Raw genomic sequence first — 20343 nt, 5'->3', positions numbered from 1 at the left:
TCTGCATTAACCCCTTTCTGACCTCGGACGGAATAGTACGTCCGAGGTCAGAAGCCCCGCTTTGATGCAGGGCTCCGTGGTGAGCCCGCACCAAAGCCGGGACATGTCAGCTGTTTTGAACAGCTGACATGTGCCCGCAATAGGCGCGGGCAGACTCGCGATCTGCCCGCACCTATTAACTAGTTAAATGCCGCTGTCAAACGCAGACAGCGGCATTTAACTACCACATCCGGCCGGGCGGCCGGAAATGACGTCATCGCCGACCCCCGTCACATGATCGGGGGTCGGCGATGCGTCTCCATTGTAACCATAGAGGTCTTTGAGACCTCTATGGTTACTGATCGCCGGTGGCTGTGAGCGCCACCCTGTGGTCGGCGCTCACAGCACACCTCCATTTCTGCTACATAGCAGCGATCAGCAGATCGCTGCTATGTAGCAGAGGCGATCGAGTTGTGCCTGCTTCTAGCCTCCCATGAAGGCTATTGAAGCATGGCAAAAGTGAAAAAAAAAAAAGTTGAAAAAAATGTTAAAAAAAATATAAAAGTTTAAATCACCCCCCTTTCGCCCCAATCAAAATAAATCCATAAAAAAAATATCAAATCTACACATATTTGATATTGCCGCGCTCAGAATCGCCCGATCTATCAATTAAAAAAAAGCATTAACCTGATCGCTAAACAGCGTAGCGGGAAAAAAATTCGAAGTGCCAGAATTACGTTTTTTTTTGGTCGCCGCGACATTGCATTAAAATGCAATAACGGGCGATCAAAAGAACGTATCTGCACCGAAATGCTATCATTAAAAAAGCCATCTCGGCACGCAAAAAATAAGCCCTCAACCGACCCCAGATCACGAAAAACAGAGACGCTACGAGTATCGGAAAATGGCGCAATTTTTTTTTTTTTTTTAAGCAAAGTTTGGAATTTTTTTTCACCACTTAGATAAAAAATAATCTAGTGATGTTAGGTGTCTATGAACTCGTAATGACCTGGAGAATTATGGCAGGTCAGTTTTGGCATTTAGTGAACCTAGCAAAAAAGCCAAACAAGTGTGGGACTGCACTTTTTTTGCAATTTCACCACACTTGGAATTTTTTTCCCGTTTTCTAGTACACGACATGCTAAAACCAATGATGTCGTTCAAAAGTACAACTCGTCCCGCAAAAAATAAGCCCTCACATGGCCAAATTGACGGAATAATAAAAAAGTTATGGCTCTGGGAAGGAGGGGAGTGAAAAACGAACACGGAAAAACGAAAAATCCCAAGGTCATGAAGGGGTTAATATCTGCAGCATGGGAACTCTCATATCTGTGCAATTTTTGGTAACTTTAGGGCTGCACCCTTGGACTATGTGCACACCTATTTTTTTTTATTTTTCCAAACAAACACAGCGAAAACTCCTCAATAACTGAGTTTCTGCTCCAAAAGTGCAGCATAATGACACTGTGTACATATCCTTATAGTGCTTTCCAAATTGACAATTAAATGTACGGTAGTTTGGTCTTGCAGGTAAATCTTTTGTTGAATTCTGGTCAATCAGATTTTTTTTTTCTCTTCCCCAGGGACTGCAAACCCAAAAGTGACATTTAAGCTGTCAGAAATAACTGTGGATGCAGAGGGCAGAGTAAGTGGTGCTTTTTTTTTTTTTCTTAGTTCACTTTGTATTACTTTTTCACGTGCATCCATGATACGATTTGAGCTCAAACTGTGAAACAATATGGTTTTCATCAAATACTATGCATCCTATTTTTTCCCATTATTAATTAGACTGACAGTGGAATGCCAGTTAATACAAGCCTATATGAAAATGGTCCTATAAGGTTGCAGTGGCCATAGATGGCATCTTAACAACTTTCATTGATATTGGTAGAAGTCGTGAAGCAACAAATGCTATAGTCCAGAATCTTACTTGCAGCCAGTCATTAAATTAGGTTGAGGGGAGGGGGGTGACTACCTTACTTACCCATACCTTTTCTGTCCCTTATAGGACTGTGCTTGGTGTCTGCTATAACCGGTATGTTGTTGTCTTCCAGGTGTTGGATGCTATAGACAAAGAGCTGCGGCAGCCGTTTGAGGTGCTGTTTGCTGGGTGTGAATACATTGCTAGAGCTGGCTGGACTCCAGATGGAAAATAGTGAGTTTTCTGAGACTAATGCCTGATCTAATATTTAAATATCTAACAGCAGTGACTAAGTAATGTGGGGCCTATACAGTTAGCTACTATAGGAATGTTCATTCTCTGCCAAGTGCCATGCTACCCTATAATGTTTAATCAGGCCTGTATGTGTTGCTGACCTGGTATTGGAGCTCGGCCCTGTTGGAAGTGAGTGGACAGCCAAATGAATCACTGCTGTGCCTAAATAGTGGGGAATGTAATGCTCCAGAGATGCCTACTTATCTGTTAACAGAACCTACAGAATACTAGGAGCAATTGGATCAAAAATCACAAATGTATCTATTTCTCTATCGCCTTTCATTGGGGGACACAGGAACCATGGGTGTATGCTGCTGCCACTAGGAGGCTGATACTATGCAAATAAAAAAGTTAGCTCCTCCTCTTCAGTGTACACCCCACCGACAGGAAGCAGGATATTCAGTTTAGCTTAGTGTCAGTAGGAGGTGGACACGGGTCTTTCATTAGACCCTTATCTACCTCAATGTGCGTCGTTCCTTTTCAGGTTTCCGGCGGGATACAGGGTGAACAGTCACACCTGTAGTTCCACAATGCGGACTATGAGTACGGCGTGTACTGCCACCCCGTATCCTCATAGATCACACAGCAGGACCAAGACCCTAGCACACAAGCGTGCTCAGAAGTCCGGTCCTGGCTCCGTCCCCCACCCACTCGCCCACCAGAGCCTGTCGGTTGGAGGAGACGAGGACGTCCATCAGCTCCATGGACGTCTGATATTTTCCCCAGAATGAGGTTAGTAAGGACGGCGTGGGATGTTTTAGGTGAGTATTCCAGTACCTCTGAGTCCTTCCTCAGTTCCAGGGCAATCATTTGGGGGTCCCTTGGGATATTTTTCCAGGCTGGTTTTTCATTTTCACATGGGGCGGGGGTCTTCGCCCCATTCACATGGCAGCAGCGCTATGGCAGCCGTGCTGTTCTTGGCCTTACAGGCGGCCGCGCTGTCCTTTTTCCCCCCGGCCGCATTGTGCTCTGGCCTCGTGCGGTGGCTGTGTGGCAGCCGCTGCCTCTTTTCCCCTGCGGCCGCACTGTTTCTGCCCCAGCGCGGCGGCCTTAGGTAGCCGCGCCGATTCCCTCTTACGGCCGCACTATTCTGCCCGCTGGCAGCCGCGCCGTTTTCTACGGAGGCACCGTTTCTTCTGGCGCGGCGGCTTTGCTGGCACTGCGCCGCTTCCTCCTCCGGCCACACTGTGCACTTTTGCCTCGGCGCGGCGGCCTTGCAGGCAACCGCGCCGCTTTTTCCGGCGTCGGCACTTTTCCCGCCGCCGTGGCCCTTCCTGGCGGCCACCGGCCTCAAATTTAGGCCCCGGCTTCTACCGGGGCCTACTTCCGGCTTCCTCCTCCGGCCACACCGTGCCCATTTGGCGCGGCAGCCTTGCAGGCAACCGCACCGCTTTTCCCGGCGTCTGCAATGTTCCCGCCACTGCGGCCCTTCCTGGCGGCCACCGGCCTCAAATTTAGGCCCCGGCTTTTCCCGGGGCCTACTTCCGGCGCCGCGTCCCCTCCCACTTCCTCTCTCTCGAGCGGGCTTTTCTCCCGCCCGATTATCACGGCAAGCTCCGCCCACCGCCGCCATCTTGGTGCTCCTGGCCTGGCGGTTAAGCCCGCCCACCACTCCCAGGCAGCCACAGATACTTATTTCTGTGCCAGGAACGTTTTTCTTCGCCCATCTTAAGAGCGCAAATTTCTGGCGTCCTCACAACTCCCCACTGGCCTGCAGGCAAGCTACATCGGACAAGAGAGTACATCGGACAAGAGAGTGCATCAGATGTGTCTGCCTGTTCTCCTAGGGGCTATCGTTCCTGAGGAGCATCTTCCAAGCCGTGCAGCCTTCCATCCGGAAACCGCAGCTTCTGCCGTGAGTACCTCTGCACAGACTCCACCCCCCCCCCCCGTCCCCTACTCTCCATACATTTCCCTCAGGGGCCCCTTTGGGCTAATTTTAAAGGTGGTCTCTCCCGGCCTCCTACTTTTTCCTGTGCCTTACTGAAACACTTTCAGGGTTCGTCTTGTAACCCCAAGCTTCCCTCAGGCAGGCCCGCAGCAACCCACATTATGTTCACCGCCTAAGGCTCCCCTGCTTCTCCGCCTCAGAGCGAAGTCCCCTCCCCAGGCTGGGCCTCCCCTCTATCTCTATCAGTAGCGGATCTCACACGGGTGTCCCAGACCCTTGTGTCCGTGTTCGATCAGTTGCCCCTGCAGACTTCCGTAGTAGCCAGCGGGTCACTAGAAGCTCCGTCCGAGTCTTCCATGCAGGCCGCGAAAGATCCAGACGGGAACGCCGGTCTGAGTTCTCTTCTCGGTCCATCTCGCCCCACGGTCCTTCTCTGTGGTCGACTTCCTCCTGATCCCCTCCCCGGAGTCAGGCGAGGCCTCGGAGGATAATTTGGGGCCGAAGTTGAACCAAATCATAGCATGAGGGATATGGTTCAAAGCCTCATTGGAGCATCCATTCTGACCTGTGGCATCAAAGATACCTCTACAGAACCTGCAGATCAGGCGGTTTCGTTTAGACGGTCTAAACTACCTCCCAAGGCATTCGCTCCTCATCCTGAGGAGCTACTGGCCAGAGAAAGAGAGAATTCGACCAGACGTTCTCAAAGAGACGAGCGTCTTGGAGTCTCATATTTCCTTCCTCTGGATCTCATTGCCAACCGGAACGAGAGGCGTTAGAGAACGACCTCTCCCTCTGTGGATCCGCCGACTGCTAGACTTGCCACCAACACAGTCCTCACGCTGTCCGGTGGGGCGAATCTGACAGATTCCATCGATAAGATCATGGAGTCCTTCGCGAATTCGGTTTTCGAAGCTGCCGCATCATCCCTGTGCCCGGCTTTCGCTTCCATTTGGGTTTCGAAGTCTATCCAAAGGGGCTAAACAACTCCGTTGGGGAATTCAAGCCGGAGCTCCACCAGACTGGCTGGCGAAAGTTGCCACCCAGATTACTTGCTCTGTTTGGCTCAAGGGTCATCAAGAAGTCCCTTACGAGCCTGCCTTTTTCAAGGATCACGTCTTTTCGGTTCCAAGCTGGACTAAATTATCAAGGACGCCACTGGTGGCACCAGTTCTCTTCTTAGGCAGCAACTTCGGTCCTTTCGGCCCTCTTTTTCGTCGTTTTCACGGCATCTGACCCCTTTTTCGCAACAGCAGAGGCCACAGGCACGTTAAGAGAAGAAGGTATTCTTCGACTCACTCCTTCCTGGCGTTCCCGCTACTCCTAAGGTGGACTCTCCAGGACTGGGAATTCCACCTAGGCAGGACCCACGACTAGGCCCCAGCCCGTCTCCTAGGCCGGGCAGCCGTTCTCCTGTTCCCCAGGGACGTCTTTGTTTCCTCAACAGAGAACGCATGGGCCAGGGAACTTGTATCCTCTGGAGACGAAATAGATTAATTTCACGGTCCTGGGATCGTTTTCTCTAATCCCAACCTCCAAGAGACCCCGTTCTAGTCCTGGGTTTCTTTACAGCCATTGTTTCCCTCCTTAAATCCGGGGTAACATTCCCGTCCCTGAACAGGAACGGACGGTTCACAGGCTTCTCTTCGAACCTACTTGTACTGAAAGAGGACGACAAGGTTCGTCCCAGTGCGGATCTCAAATTGCTGAACAGGAAGTTTCGTCTGAGACACTTCAGGATGATATTCCCTCGTTCAGTAATCACTTCCATGGAGGCTCAGGAATTTCGGTTTCAGGCTCCCGAAAGTCTATCCCTCTTTCCCGACACTCTAGCCGTTGCGGTGGCTCATCAATAGGAAGAAGTTCCGTCTTGTTGCTCCAGGGTTCTCGGCTCCCCTCTTTTCTGATGGACCATAAAGGTCCTAAGGAGGTTGGTTGCAACACCGGAAGCAATTTTTCCCTTCGCCCGTTTCATTCAAGACTTCTTCAGCAGTCTATCCTATCACAGGAGGACAGGTCTGTCTTCTCCTTGCATCATCCGATCCGTCTTTCTACCAGGATCAAACGGTTCCTCCACTGGTGACCGAGGTCTCTGCTTTTATCCCAGAGCAGATCCTTCCCAGCTTATCCTTCCTTCCAGTTTCCTGGCAGGTGGTGACGACGGTCGCCAGCCTTCTCGGCGGAGGCGTGGGGTTTTGTCACCTGTTCTTTTCATGGTTGTTGGTCAGCACAGGAGTACTCTCTGCCGATCAATGTCCTCGAGTTCCGGATCTTCTTTCTGTCTTTCCTTCACTGGGTAAGGATTCTCAGCAGCCTGCCAATTCGAACCCAGACAGACAATGACACACAGCTGTGGCATATGTCAACCACCAGGGGTGGACGTGGAGTTCTCTGGCCTTGGCCGAGATTCCAGGATCCTCCTTTGGACTGAGTCAACAGTCCTGGTGAGATCCTCAGTGCAGGTCACCGGCGTGGACATTTTGGCCACCGTCTTCCTCAGCCGCGAGGGCCTCGTGGCAGGGGAATGGTCCTTACTTCAGGAGGTCTCTTATCGGATTGCTCTTCGTAGGGGGACTCCAGAGGTGGTCCTCACGGCGTCCCGATTGAGCAGGAAGGTCCCTCGGATCGTCCCAAGGTCCCGCGATTCTCTCGCAGTGGTGTTGACATTTTGGCCATTCCTTGGTCGCAGTTCCTGCTCCCCTATCGGTTCCCACCCCTTTCCTTGCTTTCCAAGCTGTCGAAAAAGATCAGGTGGGATGGGTGCCGGTCATTCTGATCGTCCCGGATTGGCCCAGGAGGTCTTGGTTTGCAGACATCGTCAATCTTCTCGCGGACACCCCTGGTGCCTTCCAAACAGACCCGATCTGCTGTCTCAGGGTCCAATCTGCCACCCAAATTATCGGTCGCTCAGTTTAATGGCGTGGCTGTGGACTCCACAGTTTTAAGAGCGTCCGGCCTTTCGGGCCGGATGAGTCACACTATAATCCAGGCTAGGAAGCCTTCGTCTTCTTCCAGGATCTACTATCGTACCTGGAAGGCTTACTTTCGTTGATGCGAGTCCAACTACTTGTCACCTATGTCCTTTTTCCCTGCCTTCCATTTGGTTTTCCTTCAGGCAGGACTGGATTCGGGCTTCGCTCTCAGTTCCCTAAAGGGCCAGGTTCCTGCGCTCTTCTTCTTCCCTTTAAGAAGACTTTATCTTCTCAGCCACAGGTTAAGACCTTCCTTCAAGGAGTAGTCCACGCTGTCCCTCCGTACAGGGCCTCTGTGGATTCATGGGATTTAAAGGTTGTGTTGTTGTTCTTAGGGGTTCCCCCCTTTGAGCCTCTCAGGGAGTTTTCCCTGTCAGTTCTATCTCGGAAGGTGGCTTTTCTCAGGTCCATCTCTTCGATCCTCCGCGTTTTTGAGTTGACGGCCTTTTCCTGCCGACCTCCTTTCTTGATTTTCCACCAGGACAAGGTGGTCCCAGGCCTCCGCCTTCCTTCCATTTCTCAAGATGGTTTTCATCTTTCCACCTCAATGAGGACATCGTTCTACCTTCCCTTTGTCCAGCTCCGACTCATCCTCTGGAGCGAACGTTTAACAGGCTGGACCTCGTCAGGGCAGTGAGGATCTCCCTGGCTAGCACGGCCGCTTTTCGAAAGATGGATTCTCTTTTCGCCATCCCTGATGGCGTGCGTAGAGGCCTGCCGGCTTCCAAGGCGACTATTGCTCGCTCGTTCAGAACGGCAATTTTGGAAGCTTACCGGGTCAAGCACAGAGGGCCCCCTCCTGAGATGTAGGCTCACTCTACCCGGTCGGCGCTTCCGGTGCGGTAAGTCACAGGGCTTTCGCTGACAGCTTTGCAAAGCGGCAACCTGGTCTTCCATCCACACGTTTCGCCGAACTACGGTGGACTCCAGCCTGGGCAGAAGGATCCTGCAGGCGGCAGTGGTGAGTCCTCGGACCTGATGGAAGTCTGTTTTTCCCACCCCAGGGACTGCTTTGGGACGTCCCATGGTTCCTGTGTCCCCCAATGAAAGGCGATAGAGAAAACAGGATTTTTGGTTGCTTACCGTAAAATCTGTTTCTCGGAGCCTTCATTGGGTGACACAGCACCCTCCCAAGTTGAACAGCTCTGTTTACTGGTTACGTTTGAGTTCTTTGAACACTCTTTGGGTGTTTGAATCTGTTAATCTGTGAAGCGCCGTGGATTTTGTTGGCGCTATATAAAGTTTATTATTATTATATTATTTCTCTTTTACATGTTGCTTCTCCTACTGCTTTCTCACTAACTGAATATCCTGCTTCCTGTCGGTGGGGTGTACACTGCAGAGGAGGAGCTAACTTTATTTGCATAGTGTCAGCCTCCTAGTGGCAGCAGCATACACCCATGGTTCCTGTGTCCCCCAATGAAGGCTCCGAGAAACAGATTTTACGGTAAGCAACCAAAAATCCTGTTTTTCATTCTAAATACATCAGTGCCATTAAAAATGGCAACCATATGTGAAGTGGGGATAATAAGTATTTGATACACTATCGATTTTGCAACTTTTCCCACCTACAAGGAATGAAGGGGTCTGCAAATTTAATCGTAGGTACACTTCAACTGAGAGCCAGAATCTAAAAATCCGAAATTCACATTGTATGACTTACATAATTCAATTGCATTCTGTTGCATGAAATAAGTATTTGATCACCTACCAAGCAGCAAGAATTCTGGCTCTTACAAACCTGTTAGTTATTCTTTAAAAAGCCCTCCTACTCTGCACTCATTACCTGTATTAATTGCACCTGTATAAACTAATTACTTGTATAAGACACCTGTCCTGATACTCAATCACACTCCACTCTCTCCACCATGGTCAAGACCAAAGAGCTGTCTAAGGACAATGGGGACAAAATTTTAGCCCTCCACAAGACTGGGATGGGCTAAAGGACAATTATTAGAAAATGGAAGAAACCCAAGATGACTGTCAAATCTTCCTTTGTCTGGGGCTCCATGGAAATCTCGCCTCATGGGGTAAGGATGATTCTGAGAAAGTTTGGGGCCGATTCCTGACCTACACAGGAGGTCCTGGTCAATAACCTGAAGAGAGCTGGGATCAGTCTCAAACATGACTGTTAATCCATGACTGCGTAGTGTTTTTCTAAAATCCTGCAGGGCACGCAAGTCCCCCCTGCTTAAACCTGCATGTGTCCAGGCCCGTTTGAAGTTCACAAATGACTCTGGATGATTCAGAGGATGAATGGGAGAAGGTCATGTGGTCAGATGAGACCAAAACAGAACTTTTTGGCATCCACTCCACTTGCCATGTTTGAAGGAAGAATGAATGAATACAACCCCAAGAACACCACCCCAACTGTGAAGCATGGTGGGGAAAACTCATACTTTGGAGGTGCTTTTCTACAAAGGGGACAGGGCGACTGTACTGTACTGAAGGGAGGATGGTTGGGGTCATGTATCATGAGATTTTGGCCAACCACCTCCTTTCCTTATTAAGAGCATTGAAGATGGGTCGTGGCTGGGTCTTCCAACATGACCATGACCCGAATCGCACATACAGGGCAATTGTTTTGTACAATTTTGTGGTGGCCTACATAGGTTCAACATTTGTATGGTATTGATGTATTCTGTAAGAAAATACATTTTGATACCTTTTAAAGATTTTTGTTGCTTCTTCTTGTACTCCTGCAGGTTCTATATGTTGTTAAATGAAGTGATTTTGGATTTCGTAGAGGATCATGATGTTTTCATTATCTGTTAAGTCTGTTCTAATGAAAACCCCCAGATGGTATTTCCATGTTGAACGGTTTTTTTCTTGACTTTATGTAACTCCCGTCGACTTCTATAAGGAATATCTTTGCCTGCTCTTGGTCCCAGAGCTAAGTCCATCATTTATGAAGCATTTATGATATATCTGCAGACAAGGCACTATTTTAATGATGAGCTCACTCATGGGTACAAATATATGCAGGCTGTTATTTTCATTTAAGTAAGAGGTCCAGGTCAGGAAATGGTTGTTGATGATCTTTGTGATCTGTTGTGTTTTCTCATTTGTATATATCTTTCCTTGCAGTGCATGGGCTATCCTACTAGATCGTCCTCAAACGCGTCTGCAAATTGTTCTTATTCCACCCTCCTTGTTCGTGGCTCCCTACAAAGAACTTTCCGATCATCACCGGTTATCAGATTCTGGGTCTGAATATGCAACACCCCTTGTGATCTATGAGGAGACAACAGATATTTGGATAAATGTATGTCAGTAACACAATTGTGACTCCAATGTAGATAATTTTAACTTGCTGTCTCTAAGGACGTTGTATAGAACTGCTGATAATAGTGTGAAATGTGCACAATGTCATGACTGCTCATTCTTTAGAAGCGTTCCATCAGCAGCTCAATGTTTCCTGATATTTCAAGTGTGCCGTGATATACAAAATATATTAAATTGGTAGAGTGCCCAGTATGTCTTGTAAATGTGATCTGATGTAGGAAGTACACTTTAATAAGTAGGAAAATTATGCAGCAGAACATATGCCGTTTCGAGTGTTCATCTACCACCTTAAGGTGTGGTTGAGACGGCATTTTTTTTATGTTCTGTATATGAACTTCAATGACCGGTCTGATGAATGGTCTCCTGACCCAATCTTACAAGTTCATAAGCCTATTGGGCTGTAAGTTTGTGTCAGGAGACCCATCGTCGGTCAGAGTGGGCATGGCGGGCCATTTGTGGACTGCAAAACTCTGGTGTATTCAACTGTCCTTATGGGGTTTCCATTACAATAATAGACCTATCCTTCAATAAGTCATTAATATCTGATCAGTTCAACATTTGGCATCCCTAGTAGTGATGAGCATGTAGACTTGTTACTTGGGTTTCCTCGAGCATGCTCGGGTGATCTCCGAGTATTTGGATGTGCTCAGAGATTTCGTTTCTGTCCATAGCTGCATGATTTGCGACTGCTGAACAGGCTGAATACATGTGGAATGGAATTCCCTAACAAATAGGCATTCCACACATGTACTCAGGCTGTCTGGCAGTCGCAAATCTTGCAGCTATGGAGACAGAAACTAAATCTCCGAGCACATCCAAATACTCGGAGACTACGGAGCGTACTTGGGGAAACCCGACTAACTAGTACACTCGCTCATCACCAATCCCTAGCGATCAGCGGTTGCCAGCAGCAGGCAGATAAACCAGCTGTCTGACTGTGTGCTGCTCTGCGGATTTTAAACTGTTTTTCTCCTACGCTTCATTTCAGGACACAGGACCATGGGTGTTATGCTGCTGCCGCCACTAGGAGGACACTAATACAGAAAGAATAGCTCCTCCCCTGCAGTATACACCCTCCTGCTGGCTCCAAGTGAACCAGTTCTTGCCTAGTGTCTGTAGGAAGCACTTGGGTCTGCTCCCAGACCCCACCGTTTTTATTTTTATTCTATTTTACCCTTAGCGGAGCGAATGGGGGCGACGGACCCTTTCTAGGTTCCGATCTCCCCCGAACCATGAAACAGGCAAGAACGCGGAGCGTCCCGCCCCGTACCCTTTCCTGCACCGTTGGATGCCAGCCCTGAGCTCACCTTACGGGCGACGTTTCCTTCACGTTCCGATCTCCCCCCCTCTATAGCAGGCGACCACATGGAGTAGCCTTCCATTTACCTCTCCTGGAGCCAGGTGCATAGCTGGACATGATGTTTATGGCATCCGTGCAGCCCCCCACTGCATCACCACTGTTATAGCGGATGATGGAAGGCGGCAGAAGCTCTCCACCCCCTCCCTGACTATGGCGACGGTGGATTGAGCACCGGCCCATCGCATCTACCGTGAGTACACCTGCGGGGCCGAGGAGTTGGGGGGGTCCTGGTCCCTGGGATAAGGGAGGTCCGCAGATACCTTAAAGCCCGGGTCCGTGAGTCACGTCGCACAAATAGCGGTAGCGGCACTACAGGCCGCAAGCTTAAAATTTAGCCCCCGGCTTTTCCCTCTTCCAGGCTGGAATGTTGGCTCCGCCCACTCTGGCGCTTCTCGTTCTGCGAGAAGCGCCTTCTCTTCCTGATCTCCGCAGCCATCTTTGGACACCACACAGGCTGATGCTGTAGCGCTGTTCCAGCTTTTTTAATCACAGCTTCAGGGAGCGATTTCTGTGGACATTGCGGACCTCCCCCGGGGACTCAAGACACAGGCCCTGGGTAAGCTGCAGAAACAGCTTAACCCTTCCCTTGCTAGTAAGCGCTCTCCTCAAGGCTACACTCAGTCAAAGCCTAACAAAGAGTCTGGGAAAACCCACACCTTTTTTTGCTGCTTGTACCTCTTGTAAGGTATCTCTACCCCGGGGTCACAATACTGCATTATGCTCAGCTTGTGAACTGGTGACTGCTCAGGAACCACCTGTTACTGATGCCAAACCCTGTGTGCCTAGTCCCACTGAATGGGCTACCTTCCTTACCCGGTCTATGGCCAAAGCGTTAGACTTGTTCCGAGACGCTTCCTCTAACCAGGGCACTCTTACAGACAACACTTCCGATGATCAGAACCCCTTGTACTCTAGGGGTCGTACCTTTTTTTTTTTGAATCAGATATTTTTATTAAACCATCAAAATTGTGCATAGACAATAAAAGGAATAGTTTGTTTTCAGCAATATACAAATACACAATACTTTTTATTTTTGTTAGAAAACTTATTTAGTCCCAAACCAAACTCCCACCCCCCTTCCCCCCACCCACTAGAGACCTGTCAAGAGTCATCCCCCACTAAATTATCACATACAAAAGTACAAGAAGAGGAAGATGACTTGTCAAAAAATATTTCCATAGGGGCAAAAGGTCTTCAGGTCACATTGATTCAAGCCACGGGCTCCACAACCTGTCAAAGAGGTCCATCTTATTCCTCCTAACGTAGATACTCTTCTCCAAAGCAATGATATGGTCCACTTGCTTCATAAAGTCTCTCCTTGTTGGTGGCTCTTCCCTAATCCAGAATTTGGCGATCAACTTTCGCGCAATAAATAACAGTCTAGCTATAACCGTTTTATACAGCTTATCAGTTATTACCTCCTCCACATAGCCCAAAACACATACCAGAGGATCCCGAGGCACATTACAACTATATGCCAAACCCACTTTATTCAACACCACCACCCAAAAGGAGGACAGCCTGGGGCACTGCCACAACATATGAAGGATGCCTGCTTCGGACTGCGAGCATCTAGGGCATTCTGAATTAGGCCTTAATCCGGCTTTGAACAACATGTCTGGGGTTCTGTAAGCCCTATGAATGACAAATAATTGTGACAGCCTACCAGGCTCACTCATTGATATCTTGGGCACATAATCCAATACTGATTCCCATCGGTCATCATCAATCGCCCCCAGGTCAGCCTCCCATTTCGCCCTTGCTCTAATAGGGTGCTCCGCCAGAAAAGAAAATAGAAGGAATTCATATATACCCGAAATCACCCCCTTCGTGCCTCCCCCTTCAAGGATAAAATCCAGCATAAGATCCACCTGGATTTCAACAGGCCCTCTCTTACACTGTGCCCGGTACGCATGAGAAAGACGACGGTATTGGTACATCTCAGACTCCGGGAGTAAAAATTCTTCCTGCAATATCTCAAAGTCTCTAATTCTACCCTGATGTAAAATCTGGCCCATCCGAGAGATGCCTGCCTCCCTCCAAATATGAAATCCCTCCATCTGTCTAAACTCCTGTAGGACACAGTTGTTCCAAATGGGTGAGAATCTAGTGAGTGCCCGTACACCCCTAATTCCTTTAACTTTATCCCACACCTTGTGAATGAGCCTTACAGTGCAAAATTTAGAACCTTTCTCACGGAAATGTCCCCCCTCTAGGCCCTCACTCAACACCTTTGTCCCAATCAATGATCTCAGGCTGCAAGGTGCCCGCATCCCACCTGACCCATCTCCCCATCCCTTGAAATGCTGACACTGTGAGGCCAAAAAATACAACCACGGATTGGGCAATGCCACCCCTCCCTCCGTCTTTAGTCTCTGTAGGGTTTCCTGTTTAAATCTGGGGCTCTTCCCACCCCAGATCAGCTCACCAAACAAAGATCTAATCCTCCGAAACCTATTCTGCGATATCCATATAGGGGAATTGTGCAACACATAGAGTAACTGCGGCATCACAATCATCTTTATCAGGTTAATCCTACCAATTACCGATAAGTGTAGCTTTTTCCACGCCTGGACCTTGGTACGTATCTTACGCAGAAGAGGTGCCAAATTCAGTTCCTCAAAGCTAGTCAGAGGGAGTGCGATCTGAATCCCCAAGTACTTAAATTTCTCAACTAGCCTCAACCTTGTGACAGAGTCCCCCCCATCACCGTCCCCACTATCCCCATCTATCAACATCATATTCGATTTGTCCCAATTGATCCTTAAGCCCGAATAACTCCCGAATTCCTCAATAATGGCCTCCGTCTTTACCAAGGTCCCCTCGGAATCCTCCAAGAAGAGCAGGATATCATCAGCGTATAACGCTACTTTTTCTTCCGCCTCCCCGTACATAAAACCCTTCACCTCCCGGGACCCTCTGATCTTTGCGGCAAGGGGTTCCACCGCCAAGGCGAAGAGCAGCGGGGACAGAGGGCAGCCCTGTCTAGTACCTCTAGATAAAGAGAGTCTCAGAGAGAGCGTCATTCACTCTAATTTTGGCCACCGGAGAAGAGTACAACAGCCGCACCCATGAGATAAATTTAGGTCCAAACCCCATTCGTTCCAGTACTGACCACAAATGACTCCACTCCACGCAATCAAAAGCCTTATGAGCGTCCAAGGATACCACAACCCGTTTGCCAACATTATCAGAAGGGATTTGCAAATTTAAAAATAACCTTCTCAGATTAAGTGCCGTTGATTTATTGGGCATAAAGCCTGACTGATCCGGGTGAACCAGTCTGTCAATCACCCTAGATAACCTGTTTGCCAGAGCTTTTGCCAGTATCTTAATGTCAGCCGTCAAAAGTGAGATTGGTCTATAGGATTCTGGTAATTGTGGGTCCTTGTCGGCCTTAGGGATAACGACCACGATAGCCTCTCTCATTGAAACAGGTAACTCCCCTCTTTCCAATGACCTATTATACACCTCCGACAGTTTGGCCAACAAAGTTTCTTTCAATACCTTGTACATCTCAGCTGGAATACCATCCGCCCCCGGAGCCCTACCCCCAGCAACCCCCGCCAAAGCGGCCCCCAATTCTTCCTCCCCAATCGGCTCCTCCAACAACTCACAGTCTTCTTTACTCAACCTAGGCAGGTCAATCCCCTCCAAGTAGTCCGTCATGTCCTCAGCCCCCCTGTCCACACTTGAAGTATATAGCTTATTGTAGAATTTCCTAAACACTTCCAAAATCTGCTCCCCCTGAGTAACCAATATTCCATCTTCCCTCCTAATGGAGTAGACATGAGAGGAGTCCCTCTGTGCAGACGCCACTACCGAAAGTAAATGCCCCACCTTTTCCCCCTCTGAATAAAAAGACGCTTTTTGAAAGGCCCGCAATCTCTCCGCCCTTCTCAAATATAATTGATTGACCTCCTCTTGGGCCTTCCTCATCCGACTCTGAGACTCCTTAGTACAATGGGCCCCCAATGCTGCCTCAGCTGCCTTCAGTTCTTCCAGAATAGCTTGATCCTGTACTCTAGTCCTAGTCTTATGTCGTGAAATGTCACGAAACAGAATCCCCCTTAAATACGCCTTCATGGTGTCCCATACTACGTGGCATTCCGCACTCCCATCATTAATCCTAAAAAACTCCTCTATTTCAGCCCCCACCCTTTCCATGTCCAAGAGTTGTAACCAGGAGGGGTGGACCTTCCATCCCATCTTCCGTGAACCAACCTGTTCAGATAATTTTAATGATACCCGAACTGGACTATGATCTGATAGAATCCTGGGATTATATTCCACCTCACTTAACAATTCGTTCATCCCATCATTGCCCATGGCGACATCGATACGAGACATAGAACCATACGTGGTCGAGTAACAGGAATAAGAATAAGTATTAGCGTTTCGAACCCGCCATAAGTCAATCCAGCCTATTTCTCTAAGGTAATTCCCAAAAGGAGTGCCATTACCGTCCCTACGTAGCGGAGCGTGATTACTCTTATCCCAATGGTCGTCGGCAATATTGTTCACATCTCCAACCACCAGAAGAGGAACCCCGACCCACCCTCTCATATGCCCCAAAATCTCTTGAATTTTCTTACCAGAATACGGCGGGGGTATATATATTGAAACAATGCAAATCAGACGGTTAAGAATTTTACACACCAAAAGGACATACTGACCATCTTTATCAATTTTAACCTCAACTTCCTCAAATGGAGTACTAGTATGGATCAAAACAGACACCCCCCTTGCATAATTAGAGAAAGTCGAGTGATATGCCCTGCGCACCCATTTTTTCTGTAACATATCTACTTTTTCCTCCACTAAGTGAGTTTCTTGCAGGCATATCACCGAGGGCCTCTGTTTCACTAAGTACTGAAATATTGCCGCACGTTTAGTAGCGTCCGCTAGCCCCCTAACATTCCAACTTATAATATTAACCTTCCCTCCCATTTCCTTAGAAAAAGGTATAAAATAAGAATCGTCTCTCCCAGGTCTCCCCCAATGCCCTCCTCCCCCCCCCCTTCCCACCCCCCATCCCACCAACTAACCCAACCTTCCCCATCTAAAACTCAAGATAACTCAGATACTCCGAACTTTCTTTCTCTATATGAGAACCGAGGGCACTTGGTATACCCTAGAACTAAGTCTTTTGCCGTCCATCTCTTCCCCCCACACCGCGACCAATATGAAATATTCATTACGCCGCCGAACATAATACTGTAAACGTTAGGTGCAGTTGAACCATCTACAACAGTAACATTCAGAAAGGACCCCTCCAACGAAGAGAGGCAGAACCAGCAGAGTCACAATCCTTCCGAAACATTCTTAACGGTTTCGCTCAGTGCCAATCTTCTTGGCGTTGGTGTCCAGCCATTGCATCGCCTCCTCCGGATTTTGAAAAAATTGAACACGGTCCAGCGCCACGACCCTAAGCTTAGCTGGGTAGAGCATTGAGTATTTTAGGTCCAGTTCACGGAGCCGTCGCTTGACCTCCCCAAACTTCATTCTAAGTTTCTGCACCGATGCCGAGTAGTCCGGATAAATGGAGATCCGATTCCCATTTATACTCAGGCCATCACTCAGCCTGGCCTTTCTCAGTAAAGTCTCCCGATCCCGGTAGTCCAGAATTTTTGCCAATATGGCACGAGGGGCCGAGCCGGGCGGCAGAGGGCGAGTGGGGACCCGATGAGCCCTTTCCACCGAGAAATGTTTGGTAAGGTCTGCTCCTCCCACCGAGTTCTTGAGCCATGCCTCAATATATTCAGTGGAATTATTTCCCTCCACCTTCTCCGGCACCCCAATTATTCTTAAATTGTTTCTCCGAGATCGGTTTTCCAAATCATCTGTCTTAAATTCCAGCTCTGCAATTCGTTGAATATATTTCTTTTCTCTTTTTAACAGTTCGTTTGTCTGATCCTCCACACTGCCCACACGCTCCTCCACCACCTCCACTCTTTTCTCCACTTTGCGCATAGCAGAGTTAAGGGACTTTATTTCAACTGTCAGATCATCCACCCTCAGATTCAGCGCGGCCAGGGCAGATTTGCAGTGAATAACGACAGAGAAAATGTCCTGCAGTGTTGGTTCCCCCATCCTTGGCTGCAGTACCACATCAGAGTCATTGGTCTGCACAGGGCTAGCAGCAGGTGTCACACTTTCTGCACTGTGCGCTCCCTGCGCCCTCCCTGGGGAACATTGCACCTCCACTTCACCGGTCCCAGCGTCCCCTCCACTTTCTTGCCTCATCAGGGCTTCCTCCACCTCAAGTCCCTCTGGACCCAGCAGCAGGGCTCCCCCCTCCTCCGTGCAGGCAAATCGCTCCAGCCGGGCTATTACCTCCAGCCTCCGGCGGTATGTAGCGCTGGCCCTGGCCGCCTCCTCCTCGGCCACGGCGCCATCTTGAATTTTCGCGCCGGCTGCAGGCGCCGACTGTTTGCGGCGCGGCATCTCCGCTCCTCACCGCTTATCAACTCCGGAGCCTTCTTCCCCTCGCCGGGGACTTGCGGGGTCCCTCTGCCCGGTTTTCGGCGTTCGGCGGCGCCTGAAAGGGTAAGTTTAAGGAGCGGTGCAGGGAGAGAGACCCTTCGCACGTCCGCTCACATTCGTCGCTAGGCCACGCCCCCCAGGGGGGGGTCGTACCTTACCAAGGAGCTCTTGCTCTTCCAGGAAAAGGACTCATGCCTTGTCCCCAGACCATCATCGGGAATCTGGGTCTGAGAGTTCCATTTCTCGTTCCCCCTCCCTTGGGGCTAGTAGAGAACCTGTCTCAAAGGACGATTCTGACACGTTTCTAGATCAGGAATTTCAACACGATCAGGAGACTCTCTCGACTCTCTGAGTCAGTAAACAAGGCCCTGAAGCTAGATGAGGAACCTTTATCTAAAACGGATCATGCTATGTCCTTTAAGAGGACCAAGCGGGCTCAGTGTTCACCAATCATCCCAAATTTAAGGAAATCGTTGTATAAATATTCCTTTGCTCCTGATCTAAGAAAAGATTGGTCACAGTCTCCTCCGGTTGATCCATCTTTTGCCGCTACGTGGGTGGCTAAGGCTATGACCCATTGGGCTGAGGTCTTATCTTCAGTTGTTCTGGATACCAATCTTCCCCCCGAGGTAGCAGACCTTGCTACTCAGATAGCCAAAGCTGGGGATTTTCTAGTGACCGCGTCTCTGGATGCCGCTGACTGTGCAGCAAACGCCATCACCATTCAGAGGTTCTTTATGGCTCGGGACTGGTGCGCGGATTCTGCTTCCAAAAAGTCATTGACTTCTTTACCATATCAGAGCGGTCGCCTTTTTGGCGAAAAACTTGATCAATTAATTTCCAACGCCACTGGAGGGAGGAGTAAATTTCTCCCACAACAGAGACCCTTTCGGCCCTTTCAGAACCAGCAACAGCAGGCTCAGTCCCGTTTTTTTTTTTTTTTTTTTTTTCTCCCCCATGATGACACCACAGAGAGGGGATCCTCCCACCAAGGACAGGAAACCTACAGATAAAAAGGCGGTACCTCTCTCCTGCATCAGTTCGGTTCCCTGTCCTTGATGGGAGACCTACAGAAAACATACCTCGTTGCGGGAATTCCGGGCCCAATCAGTCTGACTCAGACAGCGGGGGTCCCCCTGTCTCGGCTGGTGTGGTGTCCCGAGGTGCCACCGCTGGGGTCAGGGGCCTCTAGGGTGTGCGGGGAGAGGCGGCAAGGAGGAACGCGGCCACCACTCCGGGTAAGAAAAAGAAATGCAGGAGCAGCATCCCGGGGGAGAAGAGACTATGTAGCTCATGCATCCAGCAGGCAGTATGTGAAGGGCTTCCCGGGTTTGCCACAGACCTCTGAACCCTGATAAAAACCAGGTGGAAGACCCCTTCAAATCCCTACATGGGAGGGGGGAATGGAGAAAGATCAGGCACAGATCACCTACACCAGAATCCAATGACTCAGATAGTGAAGAAATGGATACTTCTAGTTCTTCCTCCACCTCATCTTCCACCGGTGGTCGTAGCTGCTTTCCCATCGAAGAAACTGACAGCCTTATTAAAGCAGTCAGAAACACTATGGGGCTGAACGGCCCTCATCCAAAAAAGTCAGTACAGGACATCATGTTTGGGGGTCTTGAGCAAAAGAGAAGGGCCTTTCTGCTTAATGAGAAAATTCCAGGCCCTGATTAAAAAGAGTGGAAAAAGCCCAGGCGGTTTTCTCTAACGCGGCTAGGTGGGCTCTCTGGCTAAAGTGTTGGCCTGGGGACCTTCAAACAAAGTCCAAGCTGTGTACCATCCCCTGCGAAGGAGAATTTTTATTCGGGCCCACTCTAGATGACATCCTGGATAAGGCGGGGGATAAGAAGAAATCCTTTCCCACTCTCGCTTACCCCTCCTACAGGAGGAGACCCTTTCGGAACAAGAGGCTTATCCGTAGGAAGAACCAGGATATGTGGGAGGATAAGAAAAATAAAAACAAGGGGTTCATGTTTAACAAGAGCACTACTGATAACAAAAAACCCGCCCAATGAACTTTTGCCCCAGGTCGGGGGAAGACTGTCTTTGTAATTTTTTTTTCCCAGGCTGGGAAAAACAAACAGTCCATGTATATTGGACATGGTCAAAACAGGACTGAAACTACGTTTCCACAAAATTCCTCATCCCT

At 49.2% G+C, this 20343-nt stretch overlaps 1 protein-coding gene across 3 annotated transcripts in view; it reads left to right on the top strand.

The window, feature by feature from the left end:
• The window catches only part of DPP8 (dipeptidyl peptidase 8), an 80385-nt gene that overhangs the window by 31309 nt on the left and 28733 nt on the right, over positions 1-20343 (top strand). For all 3 annotated transcript variants that reach the window (XM_069766361.1, XM_069766362.1, XM_069766363.1), the window contains 3 exons: positions 1563-1624; positions 2034-2134; positions 10145-10322. In XM_069766361.1, coding sequence (XP_069622462.1) covers positions 1563-1624; positions 2034-2134; positions 10145-10322 — 341 coding nt within the window. The remainder of the gene's footprint in view (positions 1-1562; positions 1625-2033; positions 2135-10144; positions 10323-20343) is intronic.

Source organism: Ranitomeya imitator, chromosome 4, assembly GCF_032444005.1.
Source record: "Ranitomeya imitator isolate aRanImi1 chromosome 4, aRanImi1.pri, whole genome shotgun sequence".
In the NCBI taxonomy this organism is placed as follows: domain Eukaryota; kingdom Metazoa; phylum Chordata; class Amphibia; order Anura; family Dendrobatidae; genus Ranitomeya; species Ranitomeya imitator.
This window is presented reverse-complemented; position numbering and strand designations above follow the sequence as displayed.